The sequence below is a fragment of the Empidonax traillii genome, unplaced genomic scaffold, assembly GCF_003031625.1.
Source record: "Empidonax traillii isolate 1590-97213 ecotype Southwest subspecies unplaced genomic scaffold, ASM303162v1 scaffold133:size1091145, whole genome shotgun sequence".
Lineage (NCBI taxonomy): Eukaryota > Metazoa > Chordata > Aves > Passeriformes > Tyrannidae > Empidonax > Empidonax traillii.
In genome coordinates this window covers 893,883-916,650 of record NW_020955326.1, presented here as the reverse complement: position 1 = coordinate 916,650, position 22,768 = coordinate 893,883, and the positions used below count along the sequence as shown (strand labels likewise).

The following is a 22,768-nucleotide window of genomic DNA, read 5'->3' as shown; positions in this document are numbered from 1 at the left end:
AGTGTCCTAACCGGGAATCGAACCCAGATCTCAGCGTCGACAACGCTGTGTTTTAGCCACTGCACCACCAGGAGCACTCGTTACTATAAAAAATACAATAATGGCATGGTGTTTTTTAAACAATGACCTGTCTGGTTATTTTGATAATTGTTCATATCTAGTTTTTTAAGGCTAGTACCTTTTGCATATGTGAGGTTTTCTTCCTCTCAAGATCTTTATTTTGTTGGCTGCCACCTGTCTGAAGCAATCAGCCACTTCTTTCTCTTTCTCTGTACAAAAGGAAAATCCGGTCTTCCCATGGATGGTGGAAGGTAACAGGATAATCAGTTCAACAGTGATCCTCTGATGTCATTGTGGGAGCCCTGTAAAAGCGGATTATCTGTGACCCAGATAAAATAATTAGAAATTACTTGGACACTTACAAATAACTGATCTACTAATCTCATTTCCAAAGTTAAAAAAGGCCTGTCTCTCAACGTAACACTACCAGATGTTTCGGTTAAACAGCATCCTTTGCAGAGACTAATCTGAACCCTAATTTTAGAGGATTACCTTTGATTGTTTTTATTTCAAACACTAAACAGTGTTTTCATTTTTCCGTATGTCCTAACAAACTATTTCTGTGGAAGAAAAGAAATTTTATTAATTTTTACATTATAGTCCACTAAATATGATTTAATATGGTTTATGCTAGTATTGCAAAGAAAAACTTTTCATTGAAACTATTTAGTAATGAACTTGTTTCTCTGGGGCAGAACTATGTAATGGATGGGCTTTTAAAAATTCAATAGATACCATGTGGTCTTTGTACAAGGTAGTGGATGCGTTATCATAAACTAAGTGGACAGTGACTTTATTAATTTAATTAATGCTACCGGGGTTTCCTGTTAATTAACTGTTTGAATGGTGTACAGTGATATGCCAGTATCCTGTTGCATCAGTGCTGTGTGGATGTGGAAGAGAAATTTCCCTTTATTTGCTTTGAGGAGGGTGGAAGGGAAAATGCTGTTCAGCAGCCTGTCTGGTACACAATAGGACACCTACCACATAATTTTTTCCCCTTAGAAGCATTTTAAAATGTAGATATTTATTTTTTATTGTCACAGTGTTTCTCCTTTTCACCTTAAAATATTTTTAAAATATATTTTACTATGTATTTTTTCAACCTTTTTCCAAAGGTTTAATTGCAAAATAGTGGAAATGTAGCTGCAGATATTCTATTAATAAAATCAAAGGCTTTTTAATTCTTTGCATGTTTTATAGCATTGATCCATTACTGATTTAATATGCAGAGAGCACAAGTGATCTAGTTGTGCTGAAATGCTTTTGTCTTTAAAAATAAGTATTTCATGATTAAAATATTTGTAATCATATCTTTAATCAGATAATCTATTAAATACTATTTTGATTAGTGACTACTGAGGGCTTTTCCTGTTTTTTCAAACATGGCAGAAGTGTAATCAAGGAACTATTAATCCTCATAATTAAGTTTAGCATATTAAAAATTAGGATTGGTTGGGGAAATTAGGATTTCCAGGCAGGCGTATTCTTTACCTGGCTCTAATAAAATGTAAGATATAAAGCAATTGTAGAGGGTGACCAAAGGGTCTATAAATTATAAACCCAAATGGTAATTGGAAATTTGAGATGCAACAGAAAATAAGTTCATGTTAACATTGTCTGTCTTCCTCCTCCCCGTTATTCTTAACCCTTGCCCCTTTTCCTGTCTCTACCTTTAATCCACCTATAGGTAGATCTCCTATTAGAAGACTGCGTAAAGTACTATAAATTAAATAGTCAGGATTTAGTAGCGTTCTGGTCTTTAAATACAATTTTGTTAACTGTATACATTCTTTTTATCTTTACCTTATTTTTCTCAAATAGACTAGCAGGTTGTTTAACATTTTTATGAAGATATCCTGACAGTCTTTAACACATATTTATCATAACAATAAACTATTAGTTTATTTTAGGAAACCTCTTTTATGAGCTATTTAAATGTAATAATAAATTCAAGTGAAATTCAAGAATAAATTTAAGTGGCCAGAGATCTCATCTGTTTTATTTAGGTCGCTACGTGGTCTTAGGTAAATGTGAATATTTTTATTGAAGTTTACAATATTATAATTAAAATGTGTAAGTTAGAAAATTTTATCAGAAGAGATTTTATAGTGTTCAAGGAGTGTAAAATATCATAGAATATCAAAAGTATCCCCTGTTCATCACTCAAGGAGAAGTTCTTTTACAGCTAATTTATTTTTCTGATAGTAAAGGAAGTACCTTTAACAAGTTGAAAATAAGTAACTATAAAAGTTATGTTTGAGTGTTCTGGGGGCTGAATAGATATTTTTTAAATATTGCCTGTCAGATTTAGGCATCAGACCATTGAAATGACTTCTGTGTGAACATCAACAACTAGCCTTCTTAAGTGTTTTTTCCCCTGCTATTTTTGTCTTTAGAAGGCATTTCTAAGTATCAAGAAAAATAATGTTTTGTTGAATATCTTGTCATGCTGTACCAAACACACCATGGATTTGAACTAGGCTGAAGTTAAGAGATCAGTTTGTATTGCCTCCTTTGTAGATATATCACTTATTTGTTACCAGAGATTTTCTTTTCGTTGAATCATTTTCTGATACATATGTTGGAAATCTATTTATCTAAATTAATCAGAGCACAGAAGAGAGCAGGACCATTCCCTAGATATTACATAGTGTATCTTCATTTTTCATTTAGCACAGATTTAAAGTTAAAACAGAACTAGTAATTTTCAGGCTGAACATAATTGTAATTGATAAAATTAATCATATTACCTTGTGTGATGAGAAGTCTAGATTAAGGAAGCAGTGCTAAAAAATGGGCCAGTGCAAGACAAAAATGTATTAAATGCCAAAAAAGGAGAAAATTTCAGAAAGATGAAATGTTCTATGTTCAGTATTTTATATTCTTCAACTGCTCACTTGTCATTTGCATACATACCATTAAAGGATGTTAGGTAGAAGGAATGAAAAAATGTATTGTTCATATAGAGGGTAAGTCTTGGACTTTCAAATAAGAGCAGTGGCTGCAAGTCCAGGAAGACTTGGGTTTTTTTCCATTTTTCTTCATCATACTTTTCTGCTGATTCATCTATATACCTAGCCTTTGAAAATACTAAAACCATAGTATAATGCTTACATTCTTCTATTGCAAGTATTTAGTAGAGCTGTATTGATTTTATGTTACTTTGAGCAAACACAGAAGAAAAACTCAACCAGAAAAACTGAACTTGTGGCTGCATGCTTTGGAGTTAGTCCTGTAAGTTACGAGTTACAGTTCCTCTCTGGAAAACATGGATCAGTAAGAGAAAAATGTTCTTTTCATGATAAATTAGTTCATGATGAAACCCATCCTGTAGCACAGATTGTTACACAATGCATGTGACCTTTTAATTTATTTTTTTTTTCAGGCAGTTGATTATGCGGATAAAAAACATAGATGTAAAAGATATATTTCTCTTAGGAGCTGACGTGGGTGCATTCATTTGCAAGCGAATCTGAATTTGGTCTGCAGAACTCTGTGCTCATAGATGTGTCTCTCCATTCCCCTCCTTCCTTTTGAAGCAGTCTTGGCCATGGCAGTAGCTTCCTTAACTTAGAGTAAACAAGCTACTCTTACTTGTAGTATGTCCTCAAAGTGAAAAAAACACATTCCTCCTCCCCTCAGAAGGAACACTTTGCCCTTTTCCTGATCTTCTAAATTGGTTTGTTATTTATGATTCCTGTGTTTATTTCCTCTAATTTCTTCTGCCTTTCTCACTAAGGTATAATGTTTTTACTCTAGATGCTTTAAGATGCTTATCAGAGGGTATGTGTTTCTGAAGAAACAAGTGCAGAAACAATCGTTGTTTCCAATCTGGATGATGTCTTTGGGATCCTGATGATCTATCTTGTGAAATTAATTAGTTGTGTGTTTGTCAATTTAATCTTAATTTTATCTAAAAATTTTAAGGGATTTTTTTGAGTTAGAGATTACTAGGACACAATAGATATGCCATGTTTGCTCATACTAAGTTATTTTCAACTTTTGGATGAGTGCCAATTCTCCAAAAGGTTTTAACATTAGCATTAGCTGTGAGTCTGGAAAAAAAAAGTCTTAGCAGAGTTCTATTTGTATTAATAGTAATCCAAGCTGATAGTAGATGCAGACAGCTAAAGCCTCTTAGGCTGAACACAGTAATTCTGATGTTGTAGCAAAACCTTGGTATACATCTAGTGCATAATTAAGAGAGATGATATTCTGGTTGAAAGCCATTTGTGAGATGTATTAATGAGCAGAACACCTTGTCATTCAGAAGAATAGTGGTTATTCTGATCTCTGTTGCCAAAAGAAGAAAAATTCATGTCTGAGAAGGAAGCCTTAAATAACAGGTCAAAACTCAACTGTGGTCCTCTCCTTTTCCTTCATCTCCTATCTCCAGAGGGGCTACTGACTTTCCTGGGGTGCTGTGAAGTTTCACTTTCATGTGAAAAGGTAAATTAGTTCACTCAAATGAAAGTACATTTCAAATGTTTGGCAGCAGTGTTGGGGGAGGGAAGCTATGAGGGGCTTTATGTTTCTTAAGTTCAGTCACCAGCATTTGTGAAGTGGCTAAGCTTCAGAGCAGTGTTTCTTCCAGTTCCCTCCAGCCCTAGTCTGCAGCTTTTAAAATGTGGTTCTAAAGTTTTTTCCAATTCTGAAAAAGTATCCCAGAAGCAAAGAACACACTGCCCAGTAAAGCAAACGTAAACTTAAGTATGTGTTGGCATTTTAAAGAAGGGGGGGAAGGAAGGAGGCAGGGAATAAGGGAGGTGGAAAGGAAGGAACAGAAGGAAAGAAAGGAAGATAGGGAGAGAGGAAGGGAAGGGAAATTATTAATATCTTTTAAAGGTGTGAAAGCTGGACAGTCTTTTCTTACAGTCATTTTCTGCAGTTACCTAATGAGAATCTTTCAGGTCTTGATAACATGCCATGACAACAATTAAAACGAAATACACCCTTTGGTTCCCAACCAAGGAATTCCTCCAGAAATCTCAAACACAGTATCTTAGGGAGCAGTACAAGTGTATAAATGAATAAGCAATATGCAGAAACATATTTTAAAAACATATTTAAGGGATTTGGTTACTTCTGCAGATAAAACTGGTTTAGGGAACCTTTTGTGATATGATAGCATAAATCTTTCATAGCTATAAATCAATTTAGAGTCTGGACTAGGATGCTACAGTTTTACCAAAAAAAAATATTTCTCATTGTTGCTTTCAAACATGCCAATATTGTTTTGTACTACTGGGTAGACAGCTTTGAGTTGATCTAGAGCTGAGATATTTCTGCAGTTACAGAAGGAGCTATAGCATCTCATGAAAATGCTATTACTACCTTGCTGAAATGTCATGGAACTAATCTCTGTGTTTAGTTAGTTCTTTTTATTCAGAAAGCTGTGTGTGAATTTCTGTAATCAGTACAGGTGGTGTTTGTTCTGACAAGAGCTGGACAAAAAGCCAACCCAAGGAAGCAGAATATCCCTGTGCTGTGCAGTCAGGTCCTGCCCTAGCAAGGAGAATGGCTTGTATCTTGTGATGCTTTCCTGCTGCTTGTGGCAGGTGAGGGAAGATATGCTAGACAGGCCCATAAGGTAAAAGTAGCAGCAGTTTATCTGTGGGAATCAAAACAACAGATAGTGTTTACTGCCTGTTGGCTCCGGTCTTTCCCCCCTTACTGTTAAGTGGGAGTTAAAACCCACCTAATGATGGGGTCAGAATGATTTATGTGCTTTGCTATGGGCATACCTTCTCCGCACAATCAGTGAAGATCTTGTGCATCCTAGTGGGTTGGAATGAGAAGAGGGGAACTTGTCTCCTTTGCCATGTATCTGGAATTCAGCTAGGTGGGTAGTGGGCAAAATTAAGATTTTTGCCATTTGGGTTGTTGTAAGGGTTCACATTCCAAAATTCATCAGAGCTGGGAAGAGAATTTAGAAGAACAAAATTTGGCAAGGGGAATTGAGGTCACCCAAGTTTGGTGGAGCAGGGAAGCAGCTTCCTGTATGTTATTTCCCACTTGCATTTATCCTTCCCCCTTAAGACTTTAAAGAAGGGCAGCATCCCAGCAGAGCCTGCACTGAATTGCATGCACTGATGGCAGGAATAATCAAGGAACACAGTATGGTTTCTGTTGCTAAGTCATGTTTCCAGATGTCGGTGAAGTTGCAGCCTAATTAAAGCACGGTCCTTGTGTCTCTGTATGGTTGGGACAGTTAGACTAGCTCTTGGTCTATTCAAATGCTAGTATAATCTGACAGGTGCATTATGTCCATGCCTGAATCAAAGAATAGTAAAAGGAAATATCAAACTACCAATGAACAGGAGTGGAAACCATGAGAAATATTTCAATTATTGTATTTTGGACTTCATGAGTGATTTTGGGACATAATGAACTATGAATATGTATTGAAAATCCTTAAGTAATACTCATTTCCAAAATAAACTTTTTTTGTGAAATATATAGTGAAAAGTGAGAAAAAAAATTGGTAGTTTTTAAAAGTTTTATTTGGGGATACTCTAAGCTAAAATTGATTTGTTAATTATAAAACTTTGTGTCTTATTAAATCATGTTAAGTAAAGTAAAATATGAATTTAAGTCGCTGTTAGCTGTAGAGTTGCCTTCACTCTGCACGTTATTTAGCCTTTATTACATTTTAAGAGAATAATTTGTATATTTGGTATTTAACTGTAGCAACTATGAAAACTCAACATATTTCCAGTGGTACTGTTTGCATTATAATTCTCATGAAGATAACAGTTTTAAAATCTTTTACTAGCTCCTGCTTTTCAAAATACTACATCTGTGTTAATAGTTGTATTTTACTAAATTTTCCTGTCATTATCTGAGCAGACTACTTCAAGTCTGGAATGGGTGCTTGTGAAAAGTATGGCACGACTGTACCTTAAACATATTGCTTCTAAATGTCCCATGAATTAATTGTAATATCTGAATTAATTTTAGCTGTAGTAGTGCTGTAAATTTTTGTTGGCATTCTTTGGTATTGTAATCAAACTACACAGTATAGTTTCATGTTGTGTGTGTAAAAATCATTTAACTGAGTAAAATTTGTGTGTGTAATTTCAGATTCATTCAAAATTAATATGCCGTGTAAATAATATGCAACCTACTGAGCTAATGTCAAAGCAGTGTACACTAATAATTGATCCTCTACTTTATTTAGTTGCTTTCATAATGACATTTTAACAGAAATGTAAATAAATTTTCATGGTGTTTTCTTTTCTTCAACAGGATACTACAGGTATAGAAAAACTGTCAAACTGTTGTGAAGACATGTAAGTTCTGTAAAATTTTTACATTGATGAAATGAAGGAGTAAGCTGTTTTTTTAAACTGGGTGGGAGAGTAAAGGAACTGAAGGAACTCTGTTAAGGTGATTTTGCAGGGTGCTGTGCCTTGTATTTCTTGTACACAAAGTAACCTCCCTACCCAAACGCAGTGGAACTATATTTTCTTTCAAAAGTATAGGTTCAAAATCTACTTTCTGCTGTGTTTTTACATACATTTCATTGATTCTGAGGTCTCCTCTGCTTCAAAAGTTGCTTTTGTTTCATTGATGACCCAGATAGTTTCTGTTCTCCAAAGTTAAGCCTCAGCTGCGTGCCATAATGAAAGAAAAGTTGTGTTTGTGACGCTGAGACACAATTCATCAGAGTCCAGTAATGGATCCCCAGCCAACCTACATTGTTCTAGCTGACTGAAGTGCACTATGGGCATGTTGTCTTTCACTAATAATGTTGTCTTCTGTAGATCGAGGCCCCGAAAACCATGGCAGCAGACCTTCTCAGAAGTTTTTGGCACTCACTGGAAGATCCTGTGGTTTATTCCTTTCAGGCAGAGGCAACCACTGCGAGTTCCCTACCACTTTGCCAATCATGTCTAAGCAGGTGGATGGTGGGTACAGATGGATCCTCCATGCTGGAAATGCGTTACAGGTTTTATGATAATAGGACTGTGACAGTCTTCAAGTCAATTAAAATCCAGTTGTAGGCATCACAATGTTGCCCAGGCATTATTTTAGTTGTGTTGTTGATTCTGTTCTGAGATTCATGCAGATTGATTGTTTAATTTTATGCATATTTAATTTCAGATTAGCTTTTCAAAGAGATTTCTTTTGGCTTTGAGCTTAATACCAAAAGCAAATAACTGAAATGAAATTTTTTTTTTTTTAATTTTTTCTTTTTTTTTGTAGGAAGCACTGAAGTTTACATTCATGGTTAGATTTCTCTCCAAATGTCTTATTCTGCCTTAAATTTTTTTTTACTGTTTTTATCAGCAGGTCTGTCTAGATAATATTAATCTTTTTTTTTCCTGCATGTATTGTAAGTTCCCTCATACTGCCATCATATTTATGATATGCAATAGTAATTGTTCAGCACTCCACTATAAAAGGCAACATTTAAAACTGAGGCAGACTACTTCCTAAACCTTTCTCAGAGAGGTTTTTATAAATGCACATAAACGTGTATGTTTATATAGAGAAGTCTTACATCTTACACTTATCTTTTGGCCTAGATACAATCTTAGTGAAAAATATTCCTGTCTCTATGTCAACAAGAGGGATTAAATATTCCAGGGTAAACTGTGCAGATAGAAGGCATGTTTTCCCTATATCCCAAGTATTTCTGTGCAATAATTCAACAAAGAAGTTGCATGGTGCAAATACTCGAATGATTACTTTTTAAAAATGCAGATGTAGTTAGTTAGCATAATGTACCATAAAGAAGAGTATATTGTCAATAAAGTTATAAATTTTATATTTTCTTTAGTCATGATTAGCTGGAAGTCTGAGTTTTTGTATATTGGAAATACAAATATTTAAAATATTTATACATAAATATAGATTTGCTACTAACATGTTCAGTGAAGTATATTAACTCATTTAATAGGATATTATGTCAAAGTAGATAGCGTATTGCTCCTTTAAGTATGGGAGTAGTTAACCAAAGAAAGCATCCTTCATATCTGGTAAAATGACAACAGTTGCCAAAGTACTGGCTCGGCCTTTCTGTACCTGGAAAAATTATGTACTTATTTTAGCCCTCTGTATCAGTACAAATACCAGCATAAAATGATTGTGGAAAGTACTATGAATTTCTCCTAGAAATCCAGTGGTTTTAGTTATGCTAGTTTGTGTTTGTTGCATAGCCTGACAGGACTAGGATCCACGTTGAATGGCAGCCATGCAACTGGATGCAATAAAAGATACAAAATCAGGATTTAATATACGTAGTCTGTATGGGAACTAGTGGTTTATTTGTGAACAGTTAATCCAAAAACGAAGGGCAAGACTTGTCATGAGCGGTGTTTGTAACAAATTTTAAAAGACTTGTTTATAATACAGTTACTGCCAATGTTTGGTGTCCCTTTATCGAATTAATAGATTTTGATGATCCATTAACAGTTTCAAGGGGTACATCTTAAAAATCACTTGAATTTTAAACTTTTGTAAACTTCTAACATTTGATCCAACTTTACTTTTCCTCTCTTTTTAAAAATAGATGGATTGTTTTATTCTTTTAAATTTCAAGCCTAATATTCAATCATTTTTTTCATGCCATTTTTCTTGAGCTTAGACTTTCTTCAAGGTGGTGTTGACAGCAATATTTAAAAAGAAGACTGGGACAGTGCTGGAAATTCAAAAGAATGTGGATATACATAATAAAGTCTGTATTCTCTTTCCCCCTCACCTCCTCTCCCCTTTTTTTTCCCTTTTTTTTTAAGGAATGCTACTGTTATAGTCTCTGACATATACAGGGGAATAATAGCAGTTTCCTTTTCCGTGCCAACACAGTAGTTTTTTTAAAAGATTTCTTTGTGCTAATCAGTTATTGTAGTTAGCAGATTGTACAGTTCTGAACCTTATTCAGAAAGAGGATCCCGAATTTAACTCTTTTTGATACCTTTACCGAGGGGGCACATAACTGCGTTCTGTTTCCCGGTGTTTCCGTATGACCGAAGCAGCGCGGGGAGCACCAAACTTGTCCCGCAGAGCGCGCCCTTCGGCAGGAGCCCCGGTGGCGAACAGAGCGCTTCGTTCGTGTTCGCGGAGCGCAGCGGGGCAGTGGGTTGTGCTGGCTCCGTGGGGATGGAAGATCCAGGATCAGCCCCTGTCCCGGCAGCCGGGCGCGCGCTCCCCGCGCCCCCTGTCGCCGGTTGCCTGTCGCGACAGCGGCGGTGAGCGGCCCGCAAGGGGCGAGGGACCGCTCCCCGGGAGCCGAGCAGAGCCCTCCCTGTCCGTGAAAACCTTGCCCGATTCTCAAAACGATATATTCGAACGAAACTGTTGTTTTTGCAGATTCGTGACGCCTCCAATGTTGCTGTATGGGATTTTTTTCCTTTTTTTTTTTTTTTTTTTTTTTTTTTTTTTTTTTTTTTTTTTTTTTTTTTTTTTTTTTTTTTTTTTTTTTTTTTTTTTTTTTTTTTTTTTTTTAATTTTTTTTTTTTAATTGTAAATCTACTTTTTCTCAGTCTCCCATCATAACATTAGGAATCAATATGTAGTATGATTAAGACTGCTAGGTAATTTCTGCCCCTTTTCTCAGAATTTGGAGAACAGAAGGGAGAATTTGGAGAAGCTTCATGTTTTAGGAGGTATTGAACTGTATTCTTTGAGAGGCCTCTAAGAGAGTAAAATTAATAATTTTTTTTTTTTTAAATTTAGCTGAATGGCCCTATAATGTTATTAGTTTATCAGAGTAATGTTTCTGAAACTGATTCTCAGAAAGAGTTTTTCCATCAGAAAAAGATCAGATGGACTTTTATGATCTAATTGGAAATTCATGAATCCATTGAACCTTTCCTTTGAAATCCCACTTCTTTCCCTCCAGGTCTCCTGTACGATTTTTTGTTTTAGTAAAAACTGCATTCTTAATATTGATTAGCGTTTGTCATTGTTAGGCATTTAAAAACAACTTATAGATAATGTTACTGAATTTCATCCTAATATAATATCAGAGTAACACATACTTCATTGAGCACAGTGGATATTAGCTTCTGACTTGGCAATATTTGGTTTCCTGAGAGGCACAAAGGGAAGTTAAAGAACTAATGAAAAAAGCCCCTGAAAACATTTGAAAGTAGCTGGTTTATTTCCTGTTTGGGGTAGCTCCTGGTAGGACCAAAGAATGGTACCTAGCTATCTTCTCATAATATCAGGGATTTGAGATTTCATTTGAAAAATCCCCATGTCTGTAATAAAAGGTAATGCATTAAATCATGTCTGTGAATCTGTCCTCAGATTTACTGCTTTGAAGTAGAGGTTCTGTCTCACAGCTACTGGAGTAGTTCAGATACACAGTCATTTTCAGTCTTGAGGAGAAGTAACTAAGAACTGATTGTTAGGATGGAGTTTAAACTAGGCAGCTTATTCCTTGTTACGCCTGTAGAGGGGGCAAACATGAACAGGAGATGTATAAAAGCACAGAGAAAATGGAGATGGGCCGAAAGTGTTGGTTTGATTTGATATCAGAGTTTACTCATTGCAAAGAGCAGGAGTTACACAAATTCACAGGCCATCATTGTATGTCTTTCAGTGTTTGTCTTACAATTGCCCAGATTTATTCAGTAAATAATTTCAGAAATTTTCAATTCATTCTTTGTTTTGTGCTATAGCAGTCTGACGTATGTGAGGAAGCAAGTAACAAAGGCAGGATTTCTGGAGTACTGTGAAAGAAATAAACTTTGCATTTTTTATGAAACATGATAATAAGTTTTCTGCTAACTTGAAATTGCTAGTTGACATAAAACACTTTTTTATAATGCATTTTTTACTGTATTTGACTGGCCTTCCTGCCAGTAGTACTTTACTTGTAGCAGAGAGTTTCTGTCACATATTTGAGGATGCTGTCAATTACATGTATTACTTAACTTGGCTATTTCCTCTTTCCAGTATGCACTCAATTTCACTGCAGCTCATTAGTAGGAAGCCAGCATACCTTCAATGGAGCAACAAAATACAATTGACTGTTGGCAATTTTCTCAATATCCCAACTGGAAATACCACTGCATTCCTTAGAAGTGTTTTATTTGTAGGGTGTGCTCTTGATCTTTCTGGACAAAAATTGCTGCTAATTCTACATATATTCTCATCAATAATACTGGATTAGCACTTCTAAACTATTTCCTTCTAAAGCGTTTTTCTTTACTACCCCCAGTATAAATCACTGTTAGTCATACCTCATAGCCATTGAGTAGCTGTCTGTTAGCTCTTACCTGGTCTGAATGAGTAGTGGGCACATGGTGTGCTCCTTCAAGCCCTGGTAGATCTCAGCTTATGGCCTTCCATCTGCATCAGATTAGTCGTCGGGTAAGAGGTAGATACTTACTTGAGCTTATTCCTTGATGGTCCTTAGATCTTGTGCTTAGATTTTCTGCTGTGCTAACTGGTGTGAATCCTTGAAGGGCCTTTGGAATTAGAGGTCCCAGATCTCCAGAAGCTTTGCACTTTGTTTTAAGCAGATGACTTAAGGCTTAATTTTCTTGCTGAGTAGTTGATGCTTGGCATTTAATGACATGATGCATTTTTGTGTTTGACAGGGAAGGAGTTAGGTTTAAAAATAACTTCTGTCAGTGGCTCAGAGGCTGAACTTGTGGATAGTGTCTAACAACAAATCACGTGATAGTCACTTCTCATTCAGTTCCAGACCCTTTGTCCAAAGTATTTGCTATTTGACCCTCAGTGTTACCATAACATGTATATGTGGTAGGAAGTTTCAAGATAGTGTAAGTGGGAATGTTTTCAAGAAGCATTTCTTTGTCCTGGGAAGAAATTCTACTTTTGAGCAATTTATAATTACAATTTCTGTAAGAGATCAGAGCTTTCTTGGTTATATTGGAGTCTCATTTATCCAGACAAAATCATTCCTGTTGTCATTCATTATCTATCATTGAAAAGTTACTACCTAAAATGACTTCTGTTCATTCCTCTGCTCACTTCCAACTTTGATGGCTCTTTTCCTCTCTTTTCACTGAGCACACAACAGCACAGAGTAGTCCTACCTGCAGTTATGTTCATATCATCTTGACCAGAATTGACAATGAGATAAAGTAGCCTAGGAAGGTGTTGAGATATGGAGTATTGGTTTGATTTAATAACAAAAAAAAAAAAAAAAAAATTGATATTCCAAATCTCTGGTTCCATTTGGGTTTGGGTTGAGGGCAAATCGTCAGTTGCTAAGAGATCTGAAAATTTTTATGGATTGTTTACACTGAAATATGCAGAAGGAAGTTGTCACACCTTTTAATTGGTTTTGAGAAAGTACTGCCTTTTTTTTTTTTTCTGTAATAAAGCACAGCTTGAGCTTTTGGTAACCTTCAGCATTATTTTGTGTAAAATTCAAGTTGTTTTTATCTTCTTATTGCCTGAGTCACTCTCTCGTAACCTAAGCCAATACATGCAGAGTTCTAGTGCTGCCACAGGTACATTTAGCAGCAGGAGGTCTATGGCTCTTGTGCCAAAAAACAGCTTTTTAAAATTAATCCAGTTGTGAGTCTTGAATTCTCATGTACTTGGAATTTTAAGAATAAATCTAATCTCTTCTGCCTCAATCTTTATTAATTTACATAACTGCTTTAAAATATGTTCTGAGCTGTTCTTCAGATGTCCCTGTTAATTTATTTTGATTGTTTATTATATGAACACATGGTTTATAAAACACCAAGTGCGATGTGATGTGTCATGACTTTACTCCAGCCAGCACCTAAGCACTGTTCAGCTGCTCACTCACTTCCCCCTGAACAGCATGAGGGAGAGAATTGAAAAAGTGAGAGGACTCATGGGTTGAGGTGGGGATAGTCAGTGGTTTTGATGGATAAAGCAAAAGCTGTGTACACAAACAAAGCAAAACAAGGAATTAATTCACTTCTTCCCATGGGCAGGCAGGTGTTCAGCCATCCCTAAGACCGCCTGACAGTGACTTGGGAAGGCAAACGCCTTCCTCCTTGCCCCAGCTCTATATACTGAGCATGACACCATGTGGTATGGAATATCCCTGGGGTCACTTGGGGTCAGCTGTCCCAGCCATATCCCCTCTCTTCTTGTGCAACCCCAGCCTCCTCAATGGCGGGCTTGTGTAAGGAGCAGAAAAGGCCTTGATGCTAAGCGCTGCTTAGCAGTAAGGGAAACATCCCTGTGTTATCAACTCTGTTTTCAGCACAAATCCAAAACACAGCCCCCTACTACCCTCTCTGAAGAAAATTAACTCTACCCCAGCCAAAACCAGCACAAAATGACAAACCACACTGTCATTCACATTTAGAAGAATTCAGCATAATTCAACATTCACATTATCTTGTTTAGTTGATGAGAAGCTCAAAATGACCTGATAACGTGCACTTGCAGCCCGGGAAACCAGCTGTATCCTGGGCTGCTTCAAAAGAAGTGTGGCCAACAGGCTGAGAGAGGTGATTCTACCCCGCTAATAAGTTGAATCTAATTCTAAATTAGGCAAAGTATTAGGACCTCAAAACTGTCTGTGTGATGGTGAATGATGCTAGGAATTGCTTTTGGGAAGAGTAGTTTCCTCTAAATACAGTGTCCATACTTAGGTGACCTACGGCATGACTGGATACCTCAGAAAGTGTTCTTCAAAAGATTTTTGTACCCCTTTCTCAGCCACTGAGCTTTTGAACTTCAGGAGGCATTGAAATAAGTGTATCTGTGGGCTGCATTAGGCCTAGGACTTAGTTTTGCTGAAATTGCGCAGTGGCATCTCGTGTCTTATCTAGACTGTGGTGTGGAGCGATTAAAGCCAGTTGTTGCAGCAAGGGCCATCTAAGTATCACCTGTATAACTGTAAGAATAGCTTATATTTACAGTAGAAAATCTGCTTTTCCAGTTAGAAAATAGGAAACTGATAATTTATGTGCATTTCTGGGTAAGTATTTCTGTGCACATTCCCAAGACTGATATCTCTAGATCACAGTGTAGCCTATAGACAGAAAATTATCACTCTGTCTCCTTAACAAATAGCAAAATAATACTGATTTTTGTAAATTAGAATTCTGAATTTTGTAGTTCTGACACGGGCATGTGATTGAGTTTTACTGATTTGTTGTTAGTTTGATCTTGACTGTTTTCAAATAAACATAATGTTCATATTGGAATATGAATAATGTTCATACTGGAGTAATTGAAAATTACAAGGTCTAACACTGGTTGTACCTGAATGGGTAATGTACGAGATGAATGACTGAATAAGAGAAGCTTACTCTGATACTCTTTTCATGAAATCCGAAAGTGTAACAGTATATCCAGCTGATAAGCAGTGTATTGTTTTTTATTCATCTTTTTTTATTTCATTCATGTAATATTTCCGTGGAATTTTTAAAATTGATTTAAGTTATAGATTGTTTTTAATTCCCATTGAGAATTCTTTGTCCTTATATTTTTTTCTTAAATCTTATTTTTAAATAAAAAAAAAAAAGAAAAGTTTCTTTTTCTCCTCTGGATTTCATTTATATTGGTTTAAAGTTGTGTAAATAGTTGGCTAATATTTTTGCAGTCTGTTTTTACATTTTCCTAATTCTGTTATAAATTACTCTCATTGCTGAATATTTGTTATTGTTACAAGAGAATAGGCTATAATCCCAAATGATTGTTTTGAAAAACTGAACTGGGAAAAATTACTGAATAGTTAATGAAGCAATTGCTATCTGAGCTTTGTTGTTTGCTTTTAAGAGAAGAGCTGAGTGTTGGGGGAAGCATTGGAAACTTTCTCCATTGGGATTAGTATACCAAATAATGTTGGTATAACAACACTAGTTACAGTATTGGTTACTGTTACAGTCTCCATAGTCACAGTTATCTATAACTCCAACCAGAGTAGGAACCTCTGATGTAGATATAAACTGAAAAATTTATAAATTGCCATTTTTCGAATTACAAAAGCAGAGTTGTTTGGGTTTTTTAATCTTTACCTTTAAAAAAAAATAATTATATGATGTATTAGATAATTCTTCCTTGGAACAGTTTTCAAGAGAGCTAAGTGAATCCAAGCCAGCAGGTCTTTTGTTTTGTCTACATGTGAATTTATGTCAGATTTTGATGCAGAGAAGTTTCAAACATTGTGTCAGTTCCAAAGGACATACTAGCTTTAATCATGCAAAAAAAGTGCAACAGTCTCCACAGAAAAAAGTATTAGAGAGAAATAAAAGCTGCTGTGTATGGTGTGAACAGTAGTCTCAGCTTTAGAAGAAGGGGAAGATCCTAGATACCTAAGAAGATCCACTGCAAGACTAGTGAACCAAAGAAAAAAACACTGATTATGCCTGCAAAGAAATGATTAAAATACCTAACTGTGTCACTTTATGAGTAAGGGCAAAAAAACTACATGATGATGGTTTGTTGCCACAGACATTGCGTCTTCTGTTCCAAACCAAGAACCAGATTCTTCAAATAACAGTAATAAAAGTCACTTCCATACTGATCTTTCCACAACAGCATAAAACCAGCCTTTAAATTCTTTGTTCTGTCTGTATTCCAGAAAAAGCTGTTCTTACCTTCTGCCAATTACTTCAGTTTCTCATGTCTGAAATTTCAATGGGCCTCTTTTTCCCGTATAATGATTTCAAATCTGGTTATCTCTGCTATGACCTTTATTTAGTTTAGTATTTAGATACTTAGATACAACTGACTTGTGAGAGTGCATGCCATCTTTCTGATGTCTGGAAATATCCCCACTTGCCCATGAAAGTAATTTTAATATGCACACTCCAGTATTTTTAGTGCCTGAAGCTCCTGGAAGTGTTTCTTGATGTGTTTTGTCATTATATAAACTGAATGAAACAGTACTTTGTATCTACAAATTCATTTTAGGAGGCAGCCAGGTAGTACAGATGAACAAATGCATGCAGACACTCCTGTAGGCTGACCAATTGCATGTGTGAGCTGCCATTATACTAGTGTGGAAGGGCAGTTGGAGGGAAAATTGGGCCCTGTAGATATCCAGCTGAGTAAACAAGCTCCAGGAAGGATGGCAGACATGTTAGTCTGAATAAAATACAGCTAAGCTAAACTGATTAAAAAAAAAAAAAAGGTCAGAATTTGTGCCAGTTACAGCACACTCTTTGTATATCCTCTAGTTTCACCATATTTTTCTCATTATACTTCCCATCTCAAAAACATTCTGAACAATCACTGAAGGATTAGTTTAAGAACTAATAGCATGTGCAGCTTTGTATGCAGTAAGCCATAAAACTGTGTTTCAGTTGCACAGAGATGAACATGAAATTAACTGGATGAGAAAAGAAGGAATAACAACTCTATCAAGCCCAAGTAAAATTTATTCCCAGATACAACATGGTCTTGCTGGTTAGGATATGCTTCATAACCTGTTTTATACTATGAAGCTAGGACTTTCCTGTAGCTGTGGCCAAAATCCCCCAAAATCCAGTCTGTTGGCTGCCATGTGGGTGATGAGCTGCTCTTTTTTTGTAAATACAAAGTGTAAGAAGGGTAAGTGCAGACAATGCAGGAATTTGAGCCCTATAAAGGTGGAATTTGATCATTTGTTCTGATAGCTAATGGTTGCTAACTCACTGGGTTAGACAGCAGGTCTGGGACTTAGAAGATCTGCCTCCAGTTCTCTGTGTGACCTCTTTTGGCGAAGACATCTGGGTTTCTGAAGTGGGAGTTGTGTAAATCCACGGGGCCAAAGGTGTATTATACAAAGGTCACAGAAACCTAGATAATCCACTTCAGAAGAAACAGCCATATTCTACAGGTCAGATAAGGAATTTGGGCTTCCTGGCATCCAGCAGTGCATAGATGACTGGAATACATGTGTTTTCCACCTCATCCTAATAAACTTTTTGGATACACCAATGACCAAGGAGAAAGATCATATAAGAAACTGCATTTAGTTTTCTACCTTTGAATTTGGATTAAAGTGTAACAGATGAGTATGCCTTAGATGATCACATTGAGATAAATTTATTTTGGTTTTTCAAATGTTCAAGTTTTATGCATATGCCTTTATTATAGAAACTACTTGTAGGGAAATTGAAAATACCTTTCTGCATCCAGTTTGGATCTTTGTGGCGTTGCCCCCCCCCCCCGGTCTTTTCTATACAGTTGCATATTCAGGGCATATTTCTACAAAACCCCATACATGCAGCATGTGTATGGATAGGGGGGGAAATTCTGGTTATTTGTTACTAACATCCAGGACAGGAAATTTTAATTGTAGGTTTCTTCACTCAAGAATAATACAACACCTTCAGCATCATCAGCTGTTCAGCTTTATGTCAAGTGTTTTTAATCGTGGCACTGAAAAATCGGGATATGGTTTCTTCATTCTTCTGCTTTAATACTCACAGAACAAATCAGCCAAGAGTTTATTTTTTCTTGACTAATCAAATAATCTCATATCCCAATAACTCAATATTCTGAGAGTGGCAAATGCCTTTTCCACCAGTCCAAGTGTGTTGGTTAGGGGGTTGGTTTGGGTATTTCTGTTTTGGTTTTTGTTTGTTTGCTTGTTTTGGTTTTAAATTTTTTGGTTTTTCAGTTTTGTTTAGGTGGTTTTGGGTTTTGTTGTTTGCTTTGTTTTGGTTTTTTGTTTGGTTTTTTTTTCCTGCATCTTGAAGAGTCGGGAATTTTGTTTGAGGAATAAAGCATGGATTTTTAACCCAACGTAGTTTTCAGGTCTATGAAGTTACAGCACTGCAGCCACTGCACACCAGGCAGAGATGGGGATGCTGTGTGTCTCTGCAACCCTTCTTTCTTCTTGCTTGCTTTTTTGTATGAACAAAGAGATCTAGCACCATCTTCGTGCCTCAGAAGAATCTCCTTGTGAATAGCAGAGGAGGGCCTTATAAAGTCAGGGAAATAAAATATTTGTTACCAACACAGAGGAAGCAGTTAAAAATTATTTTACCTGTAGGAATCTTGGGCACTGGCCTACTTCCCCAGGTGAGATACCTGAACATGAGTTTCTTTTTTCTCTGGCAGACTCTTTAGGCTTCTTTTGAAGATACTGTCACTTGAAACAAATGCTTGATGTCAGGTGGAACTCAAGCACTCCATTTTTTGTCATCTTCCAGTTAAACAGTGGCTTGGCCCATACCAAAAGACAAGCAAGAATTGATAACTGAAGGATTGTACAATCCCTGCTAAAGGGCCTGCTTTTTGGAAAGATTCACGTAAAATCTGAACTTCAAAATCCTAACAAATTTTTGCTGATGTTCTACTGAGCACCTAAATGAAGAATTCCTACAGGGTGAACTTAACAACCTGTGTTGCTTCTCAGAAGAAGATAAAGGAGAAGGATTGTGACCATGTGAGCATCTTACACCTTTCCAATGAGAACTGACAACTAATCAGGAGTCTCAGCAGCATTGTGTCTGAGTACCTGCTTCATAAACACAGCTTTACTTGCGCTTCTCCAGGGTAAACGTATGCCTGGACCTCAGTAAGTGAATATGAGGAGATGCACACACTGAATTAAATAAATAATTTTTCAGGACCTGATTTCTGACTGTTCGATGAAATCAGTATGCTTGTAAACATCTAATTTTGTCCTGATTAGCTCAAGTTTTAAAGTATATGCAATTGAACCATTTAATTAGGAAATGGCAGCTTAAATTGGGCTTTTTTACAAGAAAATGTTTGGGTTTGAAGACTTTTTCAACAGAGTGTTTTTCATTTTTTTGAATCAATGCCGTTTCATTTTCACTCAAAGTCACTCAAAGTGACTTTCCGTTCATTGTTTTTTGAGATCTCAGTTTAGGCACACAAGCTCTGCTGTTGGCACAGTGGTACTAAAATGACATTTTTGCAGCCCACAGACCTCGAGTTGCCAAAAGCAGTTATTTTCAAAAGGTCTGAAACCATGCTTGTGTTATTTCAGTAAGCCTTTATCTTCACCATCACTAATACTCCCTGTCTGCTTATTAGTTTGTTCGTGGTGATGTTGCATGGGGCATGAAAGTCAACTCTTTGTGCCGCAGTGTAGGCTTGTGATGTTAACAGAAGACCACAGTGAAATACACTGAAACTGTTTATATACGGAAGCTATGCACAGGTAAAAGCAGTGATGTTTTTGTCACTATGTACTAGCATTTTTGGTGAAAATTAGTCTCTTACTTGGTCTCATTATCCTTTCTGCTGTTGTCAGTTCAGCTGGTTTTATTCTGTTAAGCGCAATTCCTTGGAGCTTCCCCATGGAATTGCTGAGTTATGAATGAGTGCATCCGGCTGGGACGCTCAGTGCACACTTCCCAAGTCTTCCTGTAAATTCCGTATAGAACTCACTTATCAAAAACTAGACACTGAAAGACTGCAGATACTTAAGGTGTAGAACTGAAGGAATTGTTGAACTTCACCCAAGGTCACGTCCAACTGATCAGATTTCTTACCTGCATGCCTTTGTCATTCAAGCAAAAATTACTCCTTTTCTGAATGTGTTAGCCAACCAAATTGATATCCCTCGACATCAGAGAAGAGCCTTCTCTTTAAAATGTAGATGCTGTTTTCTGAAATATTAAGTCAAATGCAATTGAACAGCAAGATATTAACGCTACATCTGTGTCACTCTCTAGATGTCCTATTTTAACTGCTTAGAAAAAGAGTTGTGAAAAATTAATTTCACAGTTGAAATTAGTGTGCATGTATGGATAAGCATGAATACTTCGGCAGTTTTGGAGAAGTATGAACAAAATGACTGCTTACAAGCACATCTTGAATTAGTCTGAAAAGCAAATGATACAGAAGAGTATTTAGTTGAAACAGTTATCTCAACTGCATCTCTTTTGTTTGAGAAAGTTAACAATGGCAAATTTTCTGATAGCAATTTGTGGCTGATTCTGATAAAGGATTTAGGAGAAAAGTTATGTGCATGGATGGAAGAACAATTTGTTTTCTCAGATAGGCAGTAAACAACAATGTATTTCCTAAAAGGACGTGGAGGGAAAAGTATTTCGTCTGCATCTAGGAGAGTATTGATGAGGTTCCTTATAAGTGTTAGGTCTAGAAAAGGTTTTGGCAAACATGCCTTAAATGCACTTTTAGTTATATATTATAATTCCTGAAGTTTATGAACATGAAGATCTATATTGTAGTACAGTAGTAGTTGTGTACAAAACCAGTGTTATGTAGCATGAGCTGTATTTATTTATCATGTAAAATGGATGGCAAATAAGCACTGTTAAATTAGTTTGTGAGGAGGATAGCAACTGTGGGTCAGCTTGTTTAGTGAGCTTTTTGCTGGATATGCTCTCTCTATCCAAACATCTTGTGCAGTTATTTCACCAAGGCAAATGGGCATTTGAAGGTAAGAATCTATCCCATGAACTAAATATGTTTTGATTATTATCAGCCAGAGGAGCTGGCTAGGTGGTTGGAATTGATTAACTCAATATGTCTATTACATCTTTAGAATTTTAAGTTGCTTAGATGAATTGAGCCACACTATTATATGAAGTTCTTTTGGGAACAAGCTTTAAAAAATTGGCACTGTTGAGACTCTGGAGCCATTTTCAGACAGATATTAATTTTCCCAGATATAAACTGAGTCAAATTTTATGCTTCTTTCCATTTACATAGGGCTTGCTGTTCTCTGTTCTGTGCTCATTGGGGTATGGAAAGATGATCAACTGAAAGAAATTGGACTAGCTTCTTCTAGTGCTGCACCACTGAGCTCCTTTTGGACTTCTGATTCACCATGTTTGCTCTTTCCTATAGGTGTGGGGTATCTCATGTCACAGCAGAAGATTTGCCAGGTTGTTGGACTTCATGGTCTGCCCACAACGCTAAACTTTATCTGTTAAAACTGGACAAAACGAAGATGCAGAAACACATGAATATGAAAAAAATACCCAAACAACAAAGTAGGCCAAAACTTCGATCAGGTCACAATAGTACCAGGCATTCAGCACGTAATGGATGGTATGGAAAGATGTCTGGGGTAAAATCAGAGGAAACTCAGAAGTTATATTCACAACCTAACAGAAATTATAATGGTACAGAAATTATAGGGTAAAATGCAGCTGCTACTCCTTGGGTGGAATACAGTTGGCAGCTCTGCAGTGACTCCCCACACAACAGTAAACACCTGCTAAGGGGGATGGAATGGAGCACCATGGAGACACTGTGGCCAGGCTCTAGAAATCCTTGCAGGGCGGGGGACTTGATGGTACTTTGCAGATGATAAACTGCACAGCACCTGTCACCCAAGGGAGATGGGAGAAGATGTCCTGCTGTTGAGCCAACAACTGTGGTGAAATCTGTCTCCTCAGGTCAACTTCATTAAAGCTTAATTGTAATATTAGAGCACACCTCCATCCCAAAGGTACCCACCTCCAGGGTATGATCACCCACACTGGGCACATGGCCTGTATTTTTTTGACTTTATCTTTAAAAATGAAGCAAGAGAATTTTACACCAATCAGTAATGAAGGTATTTATGACTCAAGTCACTCAAGCTTCACCTAAATATAAAGAAATAGTATAAAAGTAAGTTGAGAATGGGGGAAAAGTTAGGGAGGTGCTGGGTTCAGCCATTGGGCTGAATCTGTCTTCTCACCCACAGGGACACCTGTTGGATAAGCACCATACTGTATGCACACTGAATACCTTTACTGGGGATTAAAGCTTCTCTGTGTATTGCTTTGAATATGTTTTTGCAGTCAGATACTATCTCCGGCAACCCTCGAACCTTAACTTGTCAAAATTTTATATTAATAAAGAG

At 36.6% G+C, this 22,768-nt stretch overlaps 1 protein-coding gene across 6 annotated transcripts in view; it reads left to right on the top strand.

The window, feature by feature from the left end:
• Positions 1-22,555, top strand: part of ZDHHC21 (zinc finger DHHC-type containing 21) — a 49,067-nt gene extending 26,512 nt beyond the window's left edge. For 4 of the 6 annotated variants that reach the window (XM_027883741.1, XM_027883743.1, XM_027883744.1 and 1 more), the window contains 2 exons: positions 7,312-7,355; positions 21,763-22,555. In XM_027883741.1, coding sequence (XP_027739542.1) covers positions 7,312-7,355; positions 21,763-22,060 — 342 coding nt within the window. In that variant the 3' untranslated portion in view covers positions 22,061-22,555. Of the gene's footprint in view, positions 1-7,311; positions 7,356-7,829; positions 8,244-21,762 lie in introns of those variants that run through there. The other 2 variants (XM_027883746.1, XM_027883742.1) reach the window with 1 other exon arrangement.
• The last annotated feature ends 213 nt before the right edge of the window (positions 22,556-22,768 follow it).